The 26,410-nt window shown below is 35.6% G+C and overlaps 1 protein-coding gene across 2 annotated transcripts in view; it reads left to right on the top strand.

Annotated features, from left to right (window-relative positions):
- sfswap (splicing factor SWAP) overlaps window positions 1-11,015 on the top strand; it is a 51,562-nt gene extending 40,547 nt beyond the window's left edge. For both annotated transcript variants that reach the window (XM_055040042.1, XM_055040043.1), the window contains exons 18-19: window positions 1,597-1,669; window positions 10,254-11,015. In XM_055040042.1, coding sequence (XP_054896017.1) covers window positions 1,597-1,669; window positions 10,254-10,319 — 139 coding nt within the window. In that variant the 3' untranslated portion in view covers window positions 10,320-11,015. The remainder of the gene's footprint in view (window positions 1-1,596; window positions 1,670-10,253) is intronic.
- Window positions 11,016-26,410: the final 15,395 nt, after the last annotated feature.

Below are 26,410 nucleotides of genomic sequence, written 5' to 3'. Positions count from 1 at the left end.
CTACAACCCCAAACTTCAATGTATTTTGTTAATATTTAATGTCATAGACCAACACGTAGCAGAAAATATTTTGCTAAGATTTGGCAACAAATCATGAAAGTTTTCTTTGAAGACTTGTTTTAATCCATTTCATTTAAACCTCAACCCACACCACGATCACTAATAAAAGCGACGTTTGGATGTAAGATGAGCCAAAATCATAGAAAACACTGTCTCCAATAAAAGAAAAGAAACCAAAGCAGCAAAAAGGTGCACTGAAAAATATATTTCAAGGTAGTACAGCAATTTGTCCAAACTTCTGTGCCCTTGACTGCCAATCAGCAGATCCGACTAGCCACATGAGGAGGTTCAATTGAAGAGCCGAAGTCAGTGTATTATTGAAGATGTTTTCCATTGCACCATCCAAACAGTTAGGGTTGTAACATGAGAGTAACATCCTTGGACTGGGACTGAACCAAACTGAAAAAAGCTATTTGAAGGAGGAGGCATTGACACAACCTTAAGTATAAAGAATCTAAGAGTTGACTGCTACATTCTGTCGGACCAAGAGTCTGAAAATATCACAGTGGCAGACATAGAAGAGAGAATCTCAAGTATGAACAACTGCACTGCACAAGGCCCTCACATGATTAACACCTACTGAATAACTGATTGTACTCTATAAACTGTTACCAGAACAAACGAACAGTTGTTAATGCATGGGACCGCAGGCCAGAGTAAATCCCAACCTAGTCATTGACTTGCCGCTGCAGAGTTTTTATTGCTTTTTTTATATTTCAATACTGCAAAGGCTCTTTTTATGCTAATACAAACTGTTCATTGATACTAGCAATTGTTTTTAAAAGGTGTTGTTTTCTTCTATGTTGATCTATCAAAACTAAAATAATATTAAGCTTATTTCCGTTATCTCAGCTCAGGATGTTTATTTTAACCAAAAATAATGCTACTTTTATATTTTAGTTATTTTATTTAAAGGATTACTCTGCCATTTAAAAAAATATTTTTTAGTTTCATATGAATTAAAGACAACATTGGACTTCTTACCAGTTTCAAAATTTTTTTATTTTGTCATCAAATTTTTACTTTGTCTTTGCAGACAACTCACCATATGACTGAATAGATGGAACTGACTTTTGTCATTTTGGACCCAATTCAAAAACCCCACAGCGTCAGTGGCTGTGTGTTCTACAGTTTCACCTGCTGTGTTCAATCAGCTTGATGTGCACATCGTTCCCCTATTTTTAAAATACTATGTTAAATTATGAAGTCTTTGGGCTGTAGAGAAAATAAAAAAGCTTTGAACAGAACCACGATGGTAAAGTTAAAGCCTGCAGTTTTGGCACTGTTTGTCTGATTTTACTTTCGGCTGTTTTTAGCCGGGAAGTTTGGCCTCTGGATGGATATTTGTATTTTTACAGGTCAAATGCTGTTGTCTTCTTCTTTCCTGTTCTTTTGCTCTTTTTTTCGTCTAGTACAATGCTTGATGCCTGTCCAAGTTAAGCATTTCAGAAAATATTATGAATATTGCATGTTCGCTTCTGGTAACACAATTGATTTTTTTTTTCTCTCTTTATTTCTCCTCTTTGTTCTATTCAGGGGTTGTTCTCAGGAGAAAGACAAAGCAGTGTCTTCATCCATAGTGTCCTCTGTGCAGACCAAAATAACTCAGGTATTGTTTTTTGCTTTTATCTCAGATGTATCTCTTATGCTGAACTTTACGGCCTACCCAAAAAGTGCACTGAGTAGAGTGCTTTGTTTCCATCATATAAAAACCAAAAAATGCTAAGTGCTGTGCACTTTAACATTCAGTTTTTTTAGCTTTTGTTTTGGGGAAGGCTATATTAGTTTTTTTTTATTGTTGTTACATAAACATGTCCTTCGGAACCTACAGAATAATTCTGGTGTTATCTTTGGGTTCGTCTTACAAAGTGGCTTGGTGTGCTCACTTGCTTATGAGTGATCTCTTCGGAATGTTAGAGTGTTTTGGTTGAAAAAAAAAAATCACGCTTGAGTGAAAAAAGGATACAGGGAGCATTCAAAAAGCATTGCACAGTATTATGCTTTATTACATTTATAGCAATATGTAGAAACAGTTACAGCAGTTTATCTTCTGGTTATAGTGGTGTTTGCCATTCATGAGTGTTTTAACAAAATCCCATCTATTTTCTTTGTGAAGAGTTTGCATTTCGAAACAATCCAGAGATTATCATTCTACTATATGGAAAAGCCAGGGACCAGAGTCTAGTTACTCACATGCCCTTGAGTTTTCAACTATTTCTAGAGGATCATTGTGTTCAGAACAAGGGGCTAAAATACAAGAGTTTTAGTCTATTTTGACGATGGTAGTTTGTTGAACTATTTTATTGAGAACCTATGAGTGTGTAGCCAAGATGCAGTAATTTTCTAGGGTTGTGAAACACCTTTGTTTAATTGGAATTTTTTTTTATTTCCATTTCCACAAATGTGTTTTCCAATTCAAAACATTGTTATATACTCTTACAAACCTGTATCCTAGCTAAAATTTTATGTGCAAAAATCCCAAAAAAGTTTAAATGGAGCCATGTTCATTAAGATAAAAATGTCTAAGTAACAGCTGTGAAACTGCAGAAAATCATTATGTAAATCCTCAGCCAATATTAAATGCTGCATCCCATATTGGACACAAAACTCAGTAAAAAACATTGTTTACATTCTATTTTTTGCCTTTTTGCTTAAAATTACTTTGCTCAAATCTTCTCTGTATTTTCCACACTCATGGCACTATTTTCTCCCAAAGCATTTCCACATGTATCCATTAGGAAATCTTACAGAACACATGTGCTTAACTATTGTGTGTTAATTTATTCCTGTATGCAGTTTGTTGAGAAATTAAAAATATGTTCTATTGTTCCATTATGTTATGTTCTTAGTCTGCATATCGGCCAGGGGTGTCAATATCCAGTCCTCGAGGGCCGGTGTCCTGCAACTTTTAGATGTGCCTCTGCTACACCACACCTGAATAGAATAATTAGGTCATTAGCAAGGCTCTGGAGAACTGAGATACACAAGGAGGAGGTAATTAAACCATTTCATTCCTGTGTTGGCACATCAAAAAACTGCAGGACAGTGGCCCCCGAGGACTGGAGTTTGACACCCCTGCTATAGGCATTTTAGGGGTGCAATCGGTTCTTATGAACATATGACAATACCATCACTGATTAAACCAGATTAACTCTGAGAAACCTCATGGAGGGCAGTGTACCTTGAAGACCAGGGTTAAAAAACACTGCAGTAGACGACGATTAGATTCTCAATAACTTTAAATCGTTTGTTCTCAAAGTAGTGTAAAACCTCCTGTAGAAGACAACTTCATTCTCTGTCTGTCCAAATAAAATAATTTGGAAATGTTTTGTTAAAATGTGAGTGATAAGACCTTGAACTAGACAATTGTTAAAATGTCATTGCAGTTTAAGTGTGCACAATCTTGCAAATGCAAAGCACTGCTTGGACACAAATATTTGGTCAGTGTTTATATTTCTTGTTTGATTCATTTAAACACCGTCAATATGTAGTCGAATGATCCTCCATTGTCTTTTATGTTAATCTGACATAAATTTTAGTAACAAAGTTGCTGAAGCTTAAATGGAATAACATGATCATTGTGGTGATACCTTATCACACATGATATTGTCATCTCAATTTTCAAAATTAATGTTGAAGTGTCTACTTTTCTAATATTGCGCAATCCATCCCTAAAACATTACTTGGGTAAAAAGGTGTGGCTTTGACCCTCAGATCAAAACAAAACATGCTGTTTTAAAGCTATTTGAGTATGAATTCTTTCTAACCTATCACAAGATCTTAAGGTGTTTTCTTGCCAACACTGAAAAGAGTGTTCATTGTGTAGTTTATTGTGAGGATCCGGTGACTTTTATTTAGACTTTTGAAAAATTCTCCCACACACGGTGGTTTCCCCCAAACCGTTTTGGAAATGCCCTTAGGACTGCTCCAAGACTTCACTTTCTTGCCTGTCAGCTACAAACAGATTTTATATGAGAATGCTTATTTGGAAAACTCAAACTATCTTTGAACACTGCTGTTAAAGTGTGTGCTGTTTATACCTCAGAAATAGCAGCAACAAAAAAGGCCTACCCATTTATTTTTCTTCCCTCCCTCAAAGGTGACAGGCTACCTGCTAGTATGCTAATGGAGATTTATCTCTAGACAGACATCACATTCTGAGAGAGGCGAATCCCAGGAGTGAGAAAAAATAGGACATATTTATGTCATGTAACGTTGTATGGTGAGATGGTATAAAACAAATGGATGTTGAGTTTGAATCGCAGTTTTTTCCTTAGCCTGACAAATTTGCCATCACCTTTTGTTTTGGGCCATTCGTACAGCTTAGATTTATTATTTTTTTTTACTTTCAGACAGGTGGTTGATTCCTAAATATGAAAAAATAATAAGAGAAGATGACAGTTTCACATCGAGTAATAGAACTCGATGTCGTGATGAAGCTGAATATTGTTAAATCTACTCATTTGAGTTCAATAGACATGCACTACCAAACACAAGCAACACATACTTGAAAAGGATGACATGCCTACTTGTTATGCCAAAAATCTCCTTTATTCCTCCCTGTTTAGACTTACATTACTTGCATTTTTCAATACACCAGTGAACACGACAGGAAAATACAATAGCTTTTAATATTTTGCTTGTATCTTTTTTGCTTGATGTAATAATAGTGTTTTGTTTTAGTCTTCATTGTAGCATTGACTTATAAACATATGGAGCACTCTTAAAAGCCAGGAAATAAATGTATTCATAAATGTTTTTATTTATTTATTTTTTATTACATCTAAGGCAACGTCTGTCTGACATTCTGATTCTTTGATTCTTATTTTCCCCAGCCTGTCATCAAATGTGGTCTAAATATCAAAACGAAATCTGGAAATTTGTTTTCATGTACATAGTTTCATAGCGTGTCTGTGTGTACATGCTTTTACAAGGATTTATCCATGTCAATCATATGCATAATAATGTATTTGCATTCATAATTTGTGCTTAAGGACCAGGTTTGCAGGTTATTGCTGTAAATATTTACTTAGTCAATGAGTACCACAGATAAAAATATGATGAAGAGATATTTGTCCTTTTAAAACAACAAAGATACTCCAGTGTAGACCAGAATTAGATGCTTTGACACTTGATGTAATGAAGGTCAACAATGTTATTCAGTAAACACTGGTGCTACTTAAACTCTATTCAGCACTCACACTGCTATTCGCCACTGCTCGTGTGGGAGAGAAGGAGCTTCAATCTGTCTCTACAGTTTAGGCAATAAACGCAAAACAAAAAAACAACAACACATTTTTCTTTTTGTTTCCTATTTGTGAAGTTTTGTGAAGGTGCATTGAAGGTTTCGGCTTATTTTCATCTGAGAAATGTCCTCCACTCTCTTTTGTGTTTGTTTGTTTTTTGTTTTGTTTTTTTCAATATTTGTACTAGGTTATTGCTGTACCTTTAGCATACATCTAATACTGTTTAACACATCATCACAAACCCTAACCACTTAGCTTTTAATGTGTTAAATACCAGACCCAGCATATCCTTTTTTTCTACTCTACAGCAGATCAAGTATATCTATATTCTATTTTCACAAGTCTGTTTTAAATGAGATGCAATAAGTCTGAAATAATTTAGTCAAGGTTTATCTAAGTGTAAGTGCTTCAGTTCTTCAACAACACCCCATCTAATGTTATCATGTTGCCAAAAATATAATTGAAATGTAACAAATACAGGTTTCAGAGTTAAACTGTTTTAATTGATTTTTTTTTTTTTTATGATTGAATTTTCTGGTCAAATTTGATTTGATTTATTTTTTCCAGTTTCAAGCAGCTGAAAGAAAAAGACCCAGACCAGATCTCTTTAAAATATTGAACATTTACTGAAGCTGGGAGTCACATTCACTTTAAAGACTTTTCAAAAGACCCAGAGCCCATAGAGATTATTCTTTGTGTTTCCCATATCCCCAATAGATCATATTGTGGATTTTAAATAATTCAGATTAGTTTTGACTTATAAAACAAATTTAGATTTTTGATTGTGGGAGTGATGCTACAAATCTTAAGCCAGCCTTATATTTGTTTTCTAGCCGTACTGTACTGCAACATTTGTTGTAAAGTATCTCCCTGAAGTTAACTCATATATGCAGTTATCTCTAGAAATTCAGTCTTACTAAAAATCAGAAAATTATTTGTGACACATCTACTTAAAGGTGTGAATGTACAAAATGTACTCTGAGTTTGTATACTTAGTGTACTCAAGCCAAGTTGTCTTGAATAACCAATTGTCCTCCTTATATTATAACAAACACCAATGATTAATTAGATATGGCTTCACTCAACCTAGTTGTGATTCTTTCATTAATATTACAGATCTTACCGAAACATGTCATATTCTTATTGTAAACACCCTGTTTATTGCTTGCAGTGCATTTCTTTGTTGTGAGTTTGACTCTGTAATGTCCAGCAACACATTCCTCCTACTTCAAGTTTATCTCTGCTTTATCGTGTTGAGCCTCTCTGTCCGGAACAGAAAGATGCTTTGATCAGCTCGAAATGTTGGAGGCACAAGTTCAACTGTAAAGACAACCTTTGTTGAGGGACAATCAAAAACTGGTTATTAGTGACTCTTGATGGTCGCAAGTCCTTCCCAGTGCAAATTGCTTATGTTTTCATTTTTGGAAAGACCATACATTTTTTAGAGAGACAGAGGTCCAATTTCAAGGCGTTAAGTTACAAAGTGATTTTTATTTTATTTTTTTTCATCATGTTTGATGTTTACAAAATTTTTAGAACAATTGAATGAAATCCAGTTACTTGATTGTGCTATAAAGTAGCACTATGTGTCTGGTATAAAAATAGCACGTCATTTAAAAAACAGGCATTAGTCCTTTGTTGGTTTTATTATTTTCACAAGATTAGGAAGTGTAGGAAACTTAGGTCAACATGTCAGACATTCATAAAAGTCTTTTCTTTAATTAAAGCATAAAGGCTATTACATGTGAGATTATTTTATTTTCAAATCACATCAGGTAATCAATTATTTTTGCTTTATCATTTTCCCAAGACATTAACTGTTCAGAAGAGCTGAGTTATTATTAGTTCTTTGCTCAGTTTGGAGGAGATCATGTGTCCTGTGTCTGTGTTTTCTCAGACACGCCAGGGCCTTCAAGAAAAAAATTACCTTTCAAATTATTTGATGTGACAGCTCCTGCCCCCATGTGATTACAGCTGTTAATTTGTCTCGTCTGTCAGGAGAGTTCAGGGGTGGAATTTTGTCCATGCATGTATGAATCACTCATGGGATGCAATGCAAATTAACACTTCTTTTTCTGCAGTGCAAGCATTTGGCTGCCAGTCAGCAGAATTGAAAAAAGTCTACCTGAAACAGAACTGGGGAAGGAAGGCAAAGTCTTGAAACTAAACTTTTCAGCAGATTTCTGCACTGGATTTTTAATTTCTTCCGCTTAAAGCTACAGCTTTGCCTGCAAATTTACATTTAATTTTTCATTTCAACACACCAGTTACTTGAAAAGTCAAAGTCTTTGTTTTAGTAATTCTAGCAGAGGTGTATCAATATGTTCATAAGAACTTAGTCGGTGTTTTGACCTTGCTTTGTAGATTCAAGATTGACTCCACTGTGCAGCAACAAAAAGACTAACATGGTTCTTTTTATAACGTCCTTTTAGCCGAGCCAATGGCATTTGGGCAGAACCCCCTGCTTTGCTCTTTTCTGAGAAACACCTTCCTCGCAATTTAACGGCTGTGTTTATTCATGCAAGTTTCCAGCAAAGTCGAAACAAAAACAAATCTGTGCGCTTAAGGCACTGCAAGCAGCTTAGTTGATTCCCTATGGGAGTGGCGTTACTACCAGCCCTTTTCACGCCTCAGGGAGTCATTTGATTAATTATACACAGAATAATTATTCATTGAGGAGCTGTAATGCAGTGCAAAGACAACAGAAAAGCGTTACAACATCAGCGTAATCCCTGTTGTCAGTTATTTCAAGTGATGGTAATTAGTTTACATATCAGTCTAGAGTGTTGCTCTGGTTCAGGCTCTGATTGCAGATCAATTGGGCTTGTAGATAAAATTAGAGAGCATCCACTATAGCAAATCTAAAGCACACAGGGAATGTTAGTGCACAGTAGATATGGGTTGGTAATAGACTCCCATAGTTACCTTAAACCAAAATAAAGCTAAAATTGTTTTCTTTAATCAAACTTTTTCAATTCTCCCTACTGTTCCCTGTCAATTTCCTAAACAAACAAAAAAAAAAAAAAAAAAAAAAACTTTTTTATTGTTGTTTGTCTTTTCCCATTTTATCTTTTGAGACATCCTGTTATCAGAAACAAGCTTTGTGGCTGAATGAAATGTGATTTGAATCTTTTATCTGATATGGTTTTAAATAATTTTTGACTTTTCTGTTTTTCTAAATAATATATATTTTTAATTACATCCACAATTGCATACTTGAAACATTCTTTCTGATATGAATCAGTCTGTCTCTCATCCTAGGGAGCATTAAGTTTGATGAAATGAATGGGGGAACGGACCTGGAGGAAAACCGGTGCTGTAACCGGTGCCCCAAGCTATACTTTGCTAAGTGCTATGTTAGCCACTAATTGTTTACAGTCTTGTTATTCAGCAAATAAATGACAAAGGACAGTATTCATTCTCAGCTCATTTCTATTTGATTTTTATTCATAATTAGCAGATTTTAGGAGGATGCCAGCACTGTGGCCCCTCCTCTGGGAGACCCAATGCTGTTTGTTTACATAGGTCAGTTAGCGTAAATGAATCAGTTATAATAGTAATGAAGTCCCCACAGGCAAAGCTTGTACAGAAATTGGTTGTTATGATCCTTACCTAAAAAGTGACCATGCTAACACATAACCAAATTTGAACAAATAACTCCACACTCCAAGCTCTGTGGCGCAGAGCTTGGAGTGGTTTCTACAGCACATGTCAGGGGTTCTTCCAATGTTATGCCATGTACATATACCTACTCACTACCTCATGTATTCTGATATTATCTTCTTTGATCCCTGTCTTCAGTATTTTGAATTACTGCAGCTAAAAAACACTGGGGTGTTTTTAGCTGTCTCTGATATCTTCACAACTTAACAGGAAGCCATACACTGCTCTGTTTACCTCTGGGCGATGTTCTCCTCAGTACACTGCCTCGTCTCTGACCTAAGGCCATTCAGCTATTACTCTGTCGGGGGTTGTATTTTTGGTTTGTTTTTATTTTATTACCGCATTTTCCTTACCTCAAGTCGCTCCGGGATATACATCACGTCAGTCAAAAAAAGAGGAAAATGAAGAGGAAAGAAACATACACATTTCACTGGAAGTTACATGACTTAGAAATTGTCAAATGTAATGGGGACCTTGTTGATGATATGACCTGGTGAGAAGTTGTGTTCAGTTACCTGCTTTTCAACAAACTCATGGACATTGTCATCCATGGCTTGGAAGTCTGCTGCCAAAAATGTCTGATACACCAATATTTGTGCTCTAAATCAGGGAGGTCAAAAATGAGTCCACTCTGCCAGCAAAGTGTGCAGCAGGATACAGCGTTGATGCATACATTGTCAATTTAGGGCCATGCCTCGAATGAAACAATAACACCAAGAATTCACACCTTGAAGGTCATTTTTTTTATCTCCTTGGAAGCTACCAGGATGAGGAGGCGTAACTTCTGCCTACCTTAGTAGCACGATCTTTAAGCATCCGACTGTGAACTCTTTCCTCCAGCTCTGGCCATCTTCCTTTCTAGTCACACCATACCAAAGACTTGCGACTTAATAATTAGGACTATATGGCAATAGAGTAAAAAGTGCCAAAAATCTGTTTCTCTGGCCAGCAGGAATAAGCAGGAATACATAAAACGTTAAAAAGTGGTGTATAGTGGTGAGATAAGTTATTAAACAGCTATATCATCTCTATCTTGCCATCTGTAGTTTTAAAGCAGCATCACCATTAGAACAGTGACTTTTTTTCTTCTGACTAGCAGTGTGTATCAAAAGGTGAGGAAGGAGTTACATTGCAGTCATATATGCTTCACTTAACAGGAGAAAACTTTTATTATTGTAAACTGTGGAAATGGTATAAAATAATTTAGCAGCTTTGAATGTCTTCTGGAATCATACATTAATATGGCTGATTTTAAAAATGCACCTTTTTGCTTTTGTCTTTCAGGATCTGATGGCCAAAGTGCGAGCCATGCTTGCTACATCCAAGACCTTCCAGCCTCCCACTTCCTGAAGAGGGCAGATCTATTCTGTACCCACTGCAGCCTCCGTCAGTCAGAGAGCTCCATTCTCCAATTTCCTGGAGATTCATCTTGCTCTCATCTGTGTTTATCAGCGACGTCTTTATCTATGATTTATTATTTCAGTTATGTTTGATCTGCAGACTCTGTTTAGCTACAGAATGTCCTTTGCAGTGTCGTAAGAATGAAGCAAGCTGGAGCCGTAAGTGTCTAGTTTCACACCTGACTGGAGGCGGCGGCTCATTTGCTGGGAGATTAAGACACAGTTGATATGTTTTGGTGCAGCGAGAATCAATTGTGGAAGTAATCCATGTGTTATGCATTCTGTTTTTTGATAAACCCGTAAAATGATGTCAGTCATTTCTGCAGCGTTATGTGGAGCTGTGGCAAGTGCAATTATCTCCTTCTATGAAGGTTTGTGTTTGATAATTTCATTTCTCTCACATATCTGCTTTTCAATGCTGCTGTTTCTTTCTCTCACACACTTTCTCTCTCTTTCTCTTTGTTTCTCTCTGTTTCCCTCTCGTCTCATTATTCCACTCTAACCGGAGAAGTGGTTTTAATTTTTTATTCATTCCCTCAGCTGTACGGTGTGGCCTTCTATTTCTGTTCCTGGTTTGTACTGTAATGAGTTTGACGCAGGGCAACTTTGTAAACTGAACAGTCAATAAAGTCTCAGTTGTGAATCATGTCTGGTGTTTAATCTGTTTTTTTTTTTTCTTTTTTAGGAAACATGCCAAGGGCCAAACCTTATGCAAGAGATAATGTTTTTTTTAATAAACTATAAATAAGTTTTTAAGTATCTTGAGACTTTAATTTTAAGTTTCTGACTTTAACTCTAAATCTATTGATTCTAGATGTTCTAAACCAGACTATCTGTAAAGATTTGAGTGGTTGCAACATATTTAAGATTGTAAACTGCTTTGTGGAAGATATTAGAGATGCAATTGAAAACTGCAAAAAATGGTAGGTTGTGCAATTATCTGTGACTAATTCCACCATTTAGTTTTGTGATCTGCTACATCTCCCTGTTAGGTACTCTGTTATGAGCTGCTAGCCACAATTAGGATAATCACATGAGAAATATTTCAGTGCTTTGCCTGGGATCAGTAAATGAAACAATGTTCGTCCGTTAACTTTTATGTTTGGGTACTGATCTGTAGTTTTTTAGGGGGGGGTTTGCAAACCAAGTCATTCATGCGTTAACAGGTCAGGTCCAGTTGATTGTGGCTGGCATTCACAATCTTACCTTTTCTAGTGGAATGCATTCACAAGAAGTACCCTATTTCTATTTTTGCACTTCAATAAAAATGAACAGTGATGTAGTAAACAAGGTTGGCAAGTCTACAAATTTAATCTGTTTTTACTTTTTTCCACAACAAAATCTTTCAGATTAGCAAACAAACCCTAATATTGGATTAAAATCTCTGAATCAATACAAAGCACTCTTCGTTTCTGAGGTGAGATCAGCTGTGTTTTTGAGCTTTGCTCTCTCTGTCTGCTTCTTATTGTTAAAGCTTGAACACTGACCTTAACTGAGGTAATTGTGACCACCCAGTCACATTGTTGATGTGCTCTTGGAGTAATTTTGGTTGATTGGCCTGTCCTGTGAAGGTCCACCACTGCTTCATGTCTTCTCCATGTGTGGATAATGGCTCTCACTTTTGTTCGCTGGTGTCTCAAAGTCTTAGAAATGATTTTGTAACCCTTTCTAGACTGATGGATGCCATTGACTTTTTTTCAGTTTTCAGACTTTTTAGACGTTTCCTATTTGCTTTTTATTTAACCTTTATTTTACCGGGATAAAATAAAAAAAAATCCTCTTATTGACATCTTTCAGCTGCGCCAGAGGTGTTTGTTTATGAAACTGAGCTAAGATTTCTAAAATATGTCATTTAACACAGTGCATTTGTGATTTTATAAAGGAGGCCAATTGCTTTTAGGACTTTTTTTTCGCTAATGAATGAGATTATTATTTGGAAAATGCTTTGAGTTTACTCAAGTGATCTTTGACAAGAACAACTAAAGCATAAAGGTCAGTGGACACATCATATTCAGAGACCATGAAGCTATTCTCTTGTAGCTCTTCCTGTATGATTTGACTGAAACCCCAATGTCAATTCCTTTGAAGCTTCTCTCTTTTTCTATCTTTTTTCTTTACTGTTTTGCAGGTCTGTTCTGTTTTCAGCGTCATCCATCTTTACATTAACTCTCGACAATTTTCCTAACCCAGCTACTTCTTTATTTTGGGGCAAGTATTATTTTGATTTATGTTTGTATGCGGTATTAATTTTATTCCACACTGCGTTTTGCATGTGAGCAAAAAGTTTAAATATGTAAGTGTGATTGCTTTTACCTGCACATGACAAAAAGTTAATTACCCTTGTGGCTTTTCTTTAATAACAGCCTCTGAAAATTATCCTGTGACTCCGAGTACAGTAAATCTGAAGTACAGTGATGTTGGGTAATTCTTCCTTAATTGTCTTAGACAACGTGTCAGCTCATGAGGGAAAAATTAGTCAGACTGATGATCAATTTCAAGGTTGTGTGATCAAAAACAATTATGTTGACAAGTGACTTGAGATAAAAAATAAAAATTATTTGTGTATAAACCAGTTCTCACCTGTTTTATACCTGTGAAAATATCTATTTTGTAACTATTATAAGTATTTAGATGATGCTGTGCTATCTATTAGCATTATTGACTTGATTATAATGAGTATTTATTGTAGAAATGCTCAAATCCCACATGTAATTGAACTTAATAATTCTTATCTTAAAACATCGTATTGTTCTCTATAACTATTTATTTTGGATCTAAACTCTGTTTTAGATTCTTCTGAATATGACATTCATGATGCCAGATCAAAACAAACTAACTCAGGGAATCAAAAATTGAAACTGAAACAACTGAAACTGCAAAGGCCTGAAAGGATAAAATGAGCAGCACCTGTCCTGGAAGGTTTCAGATCACTGCAATGGTGAAGCAACCTGGAAAAAGTCATTGCATCATACATAGTATAGAAGTGTTCTTACACTTGCAAAACTTTTCATGCCCCTTGAATCTTCTCACAGTACAGCACGAACTGCATTGTAATACATTAGAAAGTAGAACATTGTCATCATTTGTGAAGTGAAAGAAAAGATTTCTGTGGTTTCAAATATTTTTTTCCAAAAGTAATTAGAATAGTTTTCATCTTGCATACTTCAAGTCACCAATATAGTTAATAGAATTCGTTGGTGTCTAATTTTAATTTCAGTGTGAATACAGCAGAGCGGGGGTTCCCGACCTCTTCACTACACTTTGTACAATCTTGTAAATTGTTCAGACTTTGCTTTCTACTGTCAGTTAAATTTCTCGTTTTGATGTCTATGATTGGTCATTGAAGACTAGAACTTTTTTCCTCATAATGATCTTAAATCATCTGCTAATGTTTGATCTCTTTCAGTCTGACTGTTATTAAAGTCTTCTGTTTATTGTGGACTTCATATGCAGTTTTTGAAAAACAATTAATTGCTTCCCAAGCTTACAATCTGACGGGCCTGTTGACCTTAATACAGCCTAGCCACACGACTGGCACCGTTTCCCTGAATTTAGGCTGACTTCAGCGCTTTGTTGTCCAAAGGGTGCCTGACAGAGTGTAAAATTGGGCTGGATTTGTTTCTGCTTTATTGGCCTTCGTTATCAACTCTGTTAATACTGCTTTGTCTTGTCTTTCCATGTAGTTCCTAATAGAAACCTAACAAACGTAAGAGCTCTGTTTTTAAATTAGTTTACTTAATTAAACACTGACTTTAGGCTTTGCAGGCAAACTTCAGACTATGGAAAGTTTGTCTCAAGAAAGTGCATTAAATAGTTTAAAACTTTATACACACACATATTTATACATCTTTCCCACATGTGGGAGCAGACAATCCCAGTGGGTTACTCCAAAAGGTTGTCTGCCAGTCCCCCACAGTCCGATTCCTACTGAACACACATTCATCACACAGAGTTAAGAGTTGGCAAAAACCTTCTGCAGCTGGCATGGATCAGAGTTGTCTTGGAGGTTTGAGTGGTAAAGAGGGACCAGAAGCAGAGACAGGACAGACTTCCTGTGTGACTGATCACCACATCAGGCTGGGTCCTCCCCTAGCGGGACATTTTGAGTGCTATCTGACAGATAATCACCCTTCTTGAGGTGCTTGTCACTCAGCAAAGAAGGTATGAAAGAAAACATGCCTCTCTCCACCACTATCTGGGAAAGAGTGACCTTTCTGCAGCAGATGACAGCATCATTAAATTGTGGATGGGCTGGTTGGGAAACTTGAAAGGGAGCGAACACTCCTTATCTGTGATCCAAAATGGGCCAGAATTAGTCTCACCAGCAGCTTAATAAGACGTGAGATCAGAGTGACCAAGTTTGAAGTTGTTGAGGCTGTTTCCATAATGTCAAGTACATGTGGATTCAACTAAATATGAAGCGGGGAGGAGAAATGAAATGAAATCCCTTTTGTGTTACATTTTTCTGACAATGTTTCATTTTCCAATTATTCATTACTTTTGTTGGCGTATTTCAAAAACTATTTGCAGGTCTGGGGCATTAAAGTTTGAACTTATAAGGTGAACAAATATTTTCAGCAAGACACTGAATCAAAAAAAAAAAAACATTCAAAAACATTTTATACCCAGTTTCCTTTGCAGCTACTTCACATATAAGTCTAATTGACCATGTCTCTGCTGTCTCTACTGCTTAGCTTTAGCCTCCCGGTATAGTTTTACAAACTCCAGCTTGTCTCGACTCTCTTGGTTTTAATCACACAAGAGATTGCAGACAACTGTTCTGTTGTCTGCAATTTCACAATGATTTTGAAGACAATTGAGCAGCTGCTTGGAAAGAAGGTGAAAGGCGTTAGATACACATTGAACTCTGTATAGTCAGCTAAATCTAAAATGAAGACTTCACTGACTGTTGTGCACCAATCCCTTTTTTTTTTTTTTCTGGGACACAATGGATTAGGGGAATAAGATCCTGGGTTAGAACCTCAGTCTGTGTGAAGTTCAGCTTCTGCCCAAGATCCAGAAGCTGAACTTCTTGATCAGCTTCTGGATTTCACATGTTTAAAATCTAAAGAAGCGGTTACATGTTTTACAGTCATCTGAAGTCTTCTCGGTGGTTTCCACCAAGGGATTGATTGGATGGATTTCCAATCCATCCCTCCGATGGATTGGCAATCTATCCAGTGTGTGTTCTTCCCGTAGGACCAGCAACACTCTGAGGGGAAAAAGTAGATGTCTGAAACTATTTCATCTCAAAAATACATTCAAGACAGAAAACGTGTGCTGTTGCTGTTGATACACTGATAAACAGTGATTCATGGCAATCACTGTGCACACTACAGTTGTTTTAAACAGCTACACTTACACTGTCTGTGTGGAAGATTGCAGGGGGCAGAAGGAGCAATTTGTGCTTCTCACCAGGAAATAAAAAGCTTTAACAACTGAGGGCTCGGAGTCAAGTTCAGAGGACAGACAACATACAGTAGTGAGATTCTTTCTTGGTGAAGGAAAAAAAAAGAAAAATAATAGAACTTTCGAAATCCAGAGGTTCTGCATAAAATTTCAGAGCTCTAAAGGGTTTTTATAATAGCAAAAAATTGATGTAATGAAAAGAAGGAACATTGTTGAAAATCAGCCAGTCTCTGTCAAAAGAGAGCCCTTTCTGAGAAGGAAGCATTTTTCTGATGCTTGACTAAAATAACAATGATCCCCATCAGAAAATATATTTTTTAATGTATATTAAATCATTATCATGCTAGAAAAAAAAGCACATTTATCACATGCCTGCAGAAACTGACAGTGCCTTCTTCATGCCAATAATATTTCTATATAGATTTATATTTGTCCTATAATGCCAAAGGAAGGCATCAGAAACAGTGTTGTATTTATGTAAAGTATGACAGCAGCAGCTTTTAGCACCAGACTAAAACTCAAAAGATTAGCATGATCAAATTTCAGCTTGTGATCTAATTGTAATAAGCAGCACACATATGAAAAAGAAAAAAATCTATTAATTGAATTTAATAATTATATTATCTGCATACAAACCAGTAAACCATTACCATGCTCTTTGATTCCTAATTCTTCTTTGTGTTAAGTTACATCTAACTTGCAGAGAAGAATGTTCAAAAACTTGGAAAGACATGACGTAAAAGATTTGCCGCTTAATTTAAAAATTTCATATTGCCCCTTCTACCTCATAAATAAGTTAATATATCTGTTGTTTAATATGAGAATAAAAAAATAGTCAACTAAGAAAAATCTCAAGAGATATTAATTTATTTGTAAATCAGTGTACTTGCATCTGTTAATATTCCATACAGTTATTCAGGGATTAACATTATCTGTTTCCAGCAGGTCAGAGCTAAGCCATGCCTGTACCTCATTCTGTCAGCTCAGTCGGCTGGGATACCGCCGCAGCTCGGGATAAAGCTAATATCTGATAACCAGCTGTCTGTTATCTTCCAGAAATCCTAAAAGCATACCATTGGCCTCACCCTGATCTTTAACTCCTTCCACAGATTCTCAATCAGATTCAAGTTATTACTCTGAGTCACTTCAAACAATAATATCACCTCCAGTTGAAAAGAAAAAAAAAAACATTGGTCAAATTAAAACATTACATTGAATTCTTTTGCTGCTACCACAAGCAGCAAAAGAACACTGGTCTTACTGGTCTCCTGACAAAGCAAATGACGCTGAATTGTGTTAAAAGCACTGGAGAAATTAAAGAACATAATTTCAGTATGTTCTTGGTCACATGCTTGCAGAAACATGTAGATCTTAGATGAGACGAGAGCTTGGATATTCTGCGTTGTGCTGATCGATCACCTAAAATCACAATATCACAATTGCTTTGAAGTTTGTGTTGCACCATTAAGGAATATGGAACAGCTAAACATGTAAGAGCACTTTTATAAAACCATGTGTGAAAAAGCAGCGTGAAAATCACTAAATCTCATGCTGTATGACTACAGCAGAAACAAATTGTTGAAATGTTGGTATGGTACATTCTCACCACCTTTTCTTGATACGGTGCAACCCATTGGTCAGAAATTCAGCCACTGCTTCATCTGGCCAATCCAGTTCATGTAAAGTGACACTTCCTTCATAATTGTTGCCTTTCATCTGTCAGCACGGCTGTGGTGAATTTGATAAGAAAAATAGGCGAGTGATGCCTTATGTGGCATTTTTTATGTCGTAATTGAGCACTACTCCTGTGGAATAGATAAGTACGAGTCAAAAGGCTCCACTGAAGCAGATTTACATAAAGAATGAGCCTTTCAGTGCCAAACCAGACTGTCTAATAGTACTTCTAAGCATGTTTGAAGTTTGTTTAATGTGAAAACTCTTATTTATTTCTGAAGACAAAAACGGAGTATCACTGCCAAAAGTAAGTAACGTCATGTATGTAAATCTGAAGTAAAAGCAGGTGATATGTCTTATATTGAAAAAACATTAGACTTAGTGAGCAATAGTGCAATTCTTCACATCAGTCATGTATCATCTTCAGTTGTCAGCTTTGCTTGTCGAACTCTGAACTCTAGTATAAAGTTCATGCCTTGTTGAATAGAAACCTATTAAAACATATTTTCTTCTGACTTTTGCTCTCAGTACTGAAGTGTGACAGTAACTTTCAGTTGAGTTCAAATGTCATCTCCGGTCTGAATTGTAAGTGATGGAAACAGAGAAGGGTTGTCAATTTTATATTTATAATGAATTTTCTTTAATTCAAAGCTGCACAACTCATAGCCCAGCACTTGTAGTTTTCCTCAACAGTTTCTCCTGTCAGTCTGGGAAGTAAAGATATCAGTATAGAAAACTTTTCTGGGTTTAATTCTGGTCATTCACGATCACGTGTTGGTGACGTTGTCCTTTTAGGAGAAGTGAATGAGTTCATTTGAAAAGAAATCCATTTCTTATTGCTCACACATTGTATATTCCTGCTTTAGGGAAACATGACTTATTTTAAGGAAATAAAAACAGCAAAAACAAGATTGCTGAGACCCACAACTATACTTTTAAACCAATGCAATGTTTTTATTTATTTATTTATTTATTTATTTTATGAATTTATTTGTCATTATTTATACTTTGCATCTTGAAATTCATCAGACTTTCTGTGAACTCCTAATTAGAAATCCATGACTCCCCTGGGCTCTAGACATAAAATCAGAAAGAGGTCATTTTATCAAAGTGCTTGTCACTCGATTTGATGAAAACCCAAATTTATCTTACCACTACAGATGGTGTGGAAGGCAAGGGAGGCAAAATAAATCTCCAAAACTTTATTATTATTATTAACAGTGCCTTTCACTGCTAGAGAAAGGCAGCAAAAAAGGACATCTCAGGGGCACCAAACCAAAATAACAATCTTCAGACACTAGCAACACGCCAGCCAGTTTGGAAGTGATCGCTGTAAAACACAATTTCTGTCCTACTATTGCAAATGTAGAAGTATCATGTTTGCTACTTGACTAATATGACTTTAAATGAAACACTGTGCTTTGGTCCAGTAAGGCAACAAATTACTTTGTCGGTAACACATTTTTCCAAACTAAAATGAGGTTTGATGTGAAAAAGAACCTCAGGCACTTTGTTTAGTATGGTGGAAAATTTGTGAAGCTGTGGACTTGTTTTCTCTTCAAATGGCCTGCAAATATTTGAAGAGCTAACTCTCATGACCTTTCTCAAATTTAATAATAGCTTGGTTGACAAAAATCGTATTATTATTATTATTATTATTATTATTATTATTATTATTATTATTATTATTATTATTATTATTATTATTATATATGTTTTAGGCATTCATCAGGATCCAAAGCATGGAACCAAATCAAGAGAGAAACATAGAATGAAGAGAACGAAATATGGGAGAAACTCAGAAGGCCCATGAGAATAAAAGGAGAAATAGTTCAAAATCATTCTCTGTATTATCCAACCTAGTAACATGTCAAAGAACAGTAAGTGCTTTCCAGCTGGCAAAACTGGACTGCGTGAAGTATTGACAGGAATGATTTTGCTTTAAATAATTTCATTAAGAACGCAAATAAAACCTTGAATTTTTAGAAAAAATTGAGTAATATAAGACTTTTAACAGACTGTGTCTGGCACTGTAAAGAAAGCAATATATATATATATATATATATATATATATATATATATATATATATATATATATATATATATATATATATATATATATATATATATATATATATATATAACATACAATAGTGCTTCATTCCATTAATTTAAAATAAGTACTTTCATAAAGATGTCATCTCATACTTTTAACTGATAACATTTTAAATGATAAGACTAAGAGACTACAGAAAATAAAGACTTCCTTTTTTTGTAATCCTTGAAGAAGAAATATTGGAAAAATATCTTATTAGGACAATGTAAATAAGCCTGTCAGTTTTATAAGCTCCTCAATTTAGAAACTCAGTCTATTTATCAAACTGGAGCTTTCAATATAAAACAGATTTTGTGTCTAAGAATGTTTCTTTAAGTAAATTTTCTGACATACTGTGTTTGCTAAGCCTTGTGAAGGACAGCATTGGCTAGCAAAATGTTTATTGATGTGATTGAATAGAGTTCTAAGAGCAAAAACAATAAGTCATTCATCCAAAATACACATGGGACAGTTCATTTGCCCACAAAAACAAAGTTCAAGAAAAAAAGATGAACTAACTGTTTGGAGGCCCACCAGTCGCTTCTGCATTGTTTACAAGAAAGTCATGGCTTGAAAAACAAAGGGGTCCTACATCTGTCTTTAAAGCTATACAGGTGTCCATGCAAACTTTTAAGTCATTTTGTTAGTATTGTGTGTATCTTACAAGAAGGTGTTTTTTCTCTTGACTTAATGGAACAACATAATTTAGGGGCTCAATTTATTGTATTCTGATCAATGCTACAACTCAATTTGATCTTCTTTAAATGAGATTTCCACACTAACTTTTATCTCAGATGTGGATTTGATATTCTAATAAAACCTTCTAAAAATATAGTTCAGGACATAACAACCTGATACGTTGTTTGCAATCCAATCTTCCTTTTGAGTCTTATTATAACTGGACAACAGAGGCTGGAAATATAAGCACACAACTGTTGAACTGTTGCAGATGAAGTGGGAAAGCCATTCATAATCGCAATGGCGCATTAGTGCCAATGGCTCATCAAAACAACAAACAGTTCAACAAGTTATAAGAACAGCAAGTCCATCCTGCCTGTTCAAAGTCCTGTCAGTGTTGACCAGAATAACCACAAGGCCTCAGCCAAGCAATAAATCTGAATTTTATATGTAATCAAGTCAAACTCATCACATCTGCACTGATTGATTCCAGACCAAATTGTGGCCTGGCATTTGCAATTTCATTAACTCATACTGGCAGAGAGCGGCTAAATGTGTGGGGAGCAAGACAGTGAAGCAGAAAGAAAGAACGTGCCAGGCAAAGTGACTCGGGCGAGCAGTTAGAGAGAAACATGAGGGTAGGGGAGTGATTTGTTTGTTCTGCGGGATGTGAATGCATCGTAATTCAGTAAGACGTGAAGAAATGAGTGTAGGGGAGGAAAAAAAAGGTCCTGGTGAAAAATAATGGTTCCATTCCCAAAAGCAATTCATGTCTTATTCATAGTTTTACAGGCAGACATTTTGGTGAGTCAGGTTTTCTGATTAACCCTGATGGGATTCGACATCATGCACCATATGATTTTTCAGCGCTACGCCTGTTCAATGTTTAATTTCAAGAACAAAAATAAAAATCTGCCACACTTTAGCATGATCACGGTTCACAGTTTCAGCGGGTATTAAGAACGCAGAGAGAACCTGGATTTGATGGATAAAGCTGCTAGAGCTAGCAGCCATCTGTGGACAAAGATGCAGTGCTCTAATTAAGATGTGATTGGCAAAGCAAGAGCAGAATTCCCTTTGGTAAACAGAGAGCAAGGGAAGACCAATGTAGACATCTATCTATGAATCCTTCTATCTACCTAATCTATCTAAAATTAAACTAGAACTTCTTTTAGATTCCTCTTGGTGTTGCAACAGTTGCCACTTGTTTTAATTAGACCAATTTGTCTTGTCTGGGGTAAAAGTGCCCTCAGTCTTTCACTCTTGTAACTTCAGTACATGGTGGCTCAGACTCTCTCCCACTCACTCTGAACTGCACAGAGACAATCCACTTAGTGTGATTACAGTCCCTAATACTCTTCCTACATTCAGGAAGACACACTGGTTTTTCTTTTGTGGTAGTTTGAGTGAAAGGGGATGATTTTGTCTTATATTATTCAGACTTGCTATGTAGGATAAGAGACAAGTTGTAGGTTTATTAAAATGTTACTGAAATCTTTGAAAAGAACGCTTTTTAAGTCTAACGCTCAGGAGATTTTAGAGCTTTGTTGCATTGTTAATGGACTGCAAACCCTTTCATGCTAAATATTATTTGTTGTATTTTTTAAAAGCCATCACAGTTATTGCTGTTTCACAGATGAAGACCATGCACCATAGCATCAAATAATCAGCCAGAAGATGGGTGTAAGAGGGTAAAAGAATCTCACCATGTATATGGATAAAAAAAAAAAAAAAAAAACTAACACACAAACAAAACTGTCTAATGTTATTGTTCCACACACAAAGAAAGCAGTATGCACTCCCTCCAAGCTGGAAAGATACACACATCTATAAACTGTGAATGTTGACGGGTTTCAGGAGGAGCCCTGTGAGTTTGTCATGCACTTCCAATCCAAAATGTATTTGGTCATGCAAAGAGAAGTTTAGCAGTTTGTAGAGGAAACAATTCTAAGCAACAACTCATAGAATCTTAACATGTTTGTTTTTTAGAAAATTCACTGTGACTCATAAAAACACTTTTAGCTCAAGGGCCTCAGCGTGATCAGTTCAAAGTGACCACACAAAAATGCTCAGACTTTGAGCTCCTTTTGACTAAATTTGCTGAGATCTGTGCAGAGAGCGGTGCTGCAGGTGGATATAATTAGGTGAAATGGCACCTAATTCAGCATTGCGCTGAGAAAAACCCTTCACCTGCAGTGAGGTTGCAGGGGGAACACACAACACTGGTTGCCAGTCAGTTATAGGGCAGCACAGGAACACACAGGACAGACAACCATTCATGCACACACTTATACAGAAAGGCAATTTGTATCGATTAACCTAACAGTCATGTTTTTGTTTTGTTTTGTTTTTTTACTATGGAAGAAAACCAGAGTACCCTGGTGAGAACCTGCACAGGCAGCTGGAGAACAGGTAATCCAATGCAGAAAGACCACTGGCTGGGATCCAAACCCAGGTCCTTCTTGCTGTAAGGCAACAGTGCTACCAACTGTTCCACCACTCAGGTAAAACACTGTTAATTCACTGTGGATTTATTTAATGATGTGAAATTGCAAAGTAGATTTTTATATTTGAATGCATTTCAAAGATGCTCGGTTTGTAGTTAAACAATCTTGACATAAAAACTGCAACATCATCAAGACTTAAGACCTGAAATCAAAAACCTGTATCTTCCCCAAGACTGACCCATTCAAAAGAGACTCTCCTTTTTTTCATCAACACTGTCTGCTTCTCTGCCTGCAAATTACAAGACCAAAGAAATTACATTGCATTGTCTCCTGTGAAAGTGGGTGTGAACTGGTATCTGAATATGGATGGATGGATGGATGGTTGGGTGGATGGACAACCCACCTCAAAGTTCACCTCTTAATAAACAACTGACTGAAATACTGGGGAAAGAATAACTTCTCTTTTGGTGCATCTCTGTGTGCATGTTGATGATTTGAATCAAAACCAAAGAAAATATTCTTTTTATGTTTCAGGACTTTTTTTTTTTTCCAAAATCAGTATTTTGATAATTATGTGTGTAAAATAGCCCCACATGTAAGATTTAGAAAAACGGTGAGTCTTCATAAAAAATTGCAAATTTTATACTGCAGTGTGAACACCCTTGGAGAGATTCAAGCCAAGATAATGAGATAAATGTTCTGAAATCATCCCAGAGATGGCATGTTTGAAATGCAACACTGACAGCTACTCTTGTCAGTATTCCATTTGTGTTCAGATATCCCTTCAACAACAGCATTATAATAGCTGCTGGGATCCGAGAGACAACATATCTGAAGAATTACTGAGGAGACCATAAACTGGATAATGAAAACAAATTAATTCATGCAAAGAATTGGTTATCTTTAAAAATGTGATTTTCAGGACCTTAACTGCTTGCAGAGTGTTTCTGTTTTCCAAATGTTGCACATTGACAGAAGCTAGACTATATTCTCATCTGCGTGATCTAATCTCAGCTCTATTTGTGTGGAACAATTGTTGGCCATTGTTCACAGCAAGAACTATTATCATTACACCTCAATTATGTGTATGCACAGCAGGTTCAACACAAACTGCAAACTTCTCAAAAACATTTAAAGTTATTTATGGTATAGTCACAGTGTTCCTGTGCAAATATACACAGGGACTTTTAATAAAAGATAGTGAGCAGATGAAAAGATTTATCTTCATATAAATGTATCTACTTAATACTTAAAGTTATTTATTTATGTTTAATGAGACTTCACAGACCATTATGTTGTATGAAATAAATTGTAAATAGGCAAATAAAAGATTTGGTCATAATTGCTTTGAAGGCTCAATGAGAAAAATAAACCAGTCTCAAAAAAGTACCCACTCCCTTATGGTTCATATTTTTGCTGCTTTATCATTTGTTGTACTTGTAATCGTATTGTAATAGTAGACAAAAAAATCTGAGTAAATACAAAATGCATTTTTCAAATAATAATTTGAACTGTTTGTATCACCCTGAGTGGCAAAAACTGCCATTAAAAAGGCTAAGTTACAAAGTAAAATTTCTTCTAAGTCATATTTGATACATGTAGCATATAGTAGTAAACTAGTCATTTGATTCTGCTATAAAATGCAACTCTATGTTTGGAAAACACATGAAACTATCCCCTTCAACTACATACTAATGTTGTTTTTCTTGCTGCAAATCAATATATTTATAATCCTCATGAAAAAATTTCCATCTGATTTTCTTGGAGTTGTCCTGAACCTTATAGTGAAAACAAAGTAAATAAATTTGACCTTTCAATGAACTGAATGGCAAGGTGGGCCTCATTCGTCAGTTGTTTTTAGTTTTTTCAGACCAAATTTACATTTCAATTGATGTGGCCAAGGTCCAAGTTTCAGAAAGGTTATTCAGCGTTCAGTCAATAAATAAGTGGAACACTGGAGCACAAGCTGTTTCTGTTCTTTAAGCACTTTTTATTGACAGAAAACCAGAAACCTGGAAGGATTAATTTTGTTCAATCTGACTCTGACCTTTTCTCTTAATTTAAGCTTGGAGAGAAGTTTCCTTTTCACACAAACTTCTCCAATGAAGCACTCAGAATTCTATAGGTGAGACATTTTCAGGATACACAACAATAAATCTTTGCTGACCGACAGACACTCTCTATCTGCCACAGAAATTGAAACTGGAGGTAAGATATCAGAGGGAATTTCACCCCCAGTTGCAGCTGCAAGGCATTGACACACCAGTCAGAAATCAAGTGTTTACCCAGGTGTGAAGCAGGGAGAAACAAGAAAATGAAACAATTGATGTTCTTTATTTTATAAGTGCATTTTCCAATAGTTGTAGGTAATTTAATCAAAGTATTTCAACTTGACATATAGAAATCCAGCCTTACATTAGATAATAGCTATAATAGGAGAATTTCTTATTTTTTCTTTGCATGGATTGTCATTGAAAATCTTGCAAATATTTTCTTTTTTGCAGTTTCAAATTGCTAGATGTATTTCTCCATCTTACTTTATTTAAATTTTGCCATGCCTTTATTCATTTGGGAAAGCCTAGAGTGTTTGTAAGCCTCTTACAGGTTAATTCACAAATTTTGAGTTACTTCACATGTAGATGTTTTTTTTTTTTTATGCATACCAAAATGCATTAGTATTTTCTGCGACTTGATGGAAAATTAAAAACAAATCAGGCAAGATATCAGGAGAATTGTGGACCTCTGTAAGTCTGATTCATCCTTCATTTCAAGATGCCTGAAGGTGCTGCATTCTCATTTTTCTTCACACAAATCTTTCCAAATATAAACAGCACATAAATGTCTAGCCAATCAGGAAGTAGATGGTTTTATTGTAAATCCTTTTTATATTGCTGTACTATTTTGTAGGCGAGTCAGTTTCAGTTTCTATCATCAGTAAACTTCTTGGTACAATGAAAATGTTTTTGTTTTTTTACTGAACTTCATAATACAACATTTATTTTAGATGAAACAATAATTCTGGGTAGTTGCATTGTATAATGTTACTGCTTTTTGCAAAAATGGGTTTCGCTGTGGTTGTAGATGTGTGCTTTGTCAAGTGTGGTTCAGTCGATATGATGGAGCACAGACCAAGGTTTGTTCAAAGCACCATTCATGCAAAAATCACTGCTGACTGGGACACAATCGCTGGACTAATATATCCCATGTAACTCTGATGGAAGGTAGAGTCTTATTTTACTGCAAGTTCAAGATGCTGAGTGTTTACGCGTATTACCATGGCATTGATTTTGTTAGATTTTGTGCAGTATTGGACTGGGGCTCTGTGTCAGCTGAAGGTTTAATTTTTAATTCGTATTGACAACAAAATAAAAGTATTTCCTGAACTAGATCTGTTCATAAAAGACTTAAAAAAAATATATATATACTATTATATATGATATATATAATAAATATGTTATTTTTTAAGCAGCTCTTATCAAACAGACTGTTTTGTCAGATCATAGACATTAAAAACTGAAAAATTAAACCCTAATAAAAGTGACATTCTGATGGTGAATATATGAATGGGTCAGAAAATATCTGTGCTGTGCATCAGCAGATATACGATGAGTCACACAGACTCATAGTTTTACTACACTGATTTTATGTGGGCTAATGATTCTTGCTCAAGGACATAAAAATGGAAAGATTACTGCAAAGGCAACACAAACAAACCATACCTCTTGCTATGTTAAAACA

This window comes from Poeciliopsis prolifica, unplaced genomic scaffold, assembly GCF_027474105.1.
Source record: "Poeciliopsis prolifica strain line A6 unplaced genomic scaffold, Auburn_PproV2 SCAFFOLD015, whole genome shotgun sequence".
NCBI classification, from domain to species: domain Eukaryota; kingdom Metazoa; phylum Chordata; class Actinopteri; order Cyprinodontiformes; family Poeciliidae; genus Poeciliopsis; species Poeciliopsis prolifica.
The sequence above is the reverse complement of the archived record's forward strand: the minus strand, read 5'-3'. Positions and strand labels throughout refer to the sequence as shown.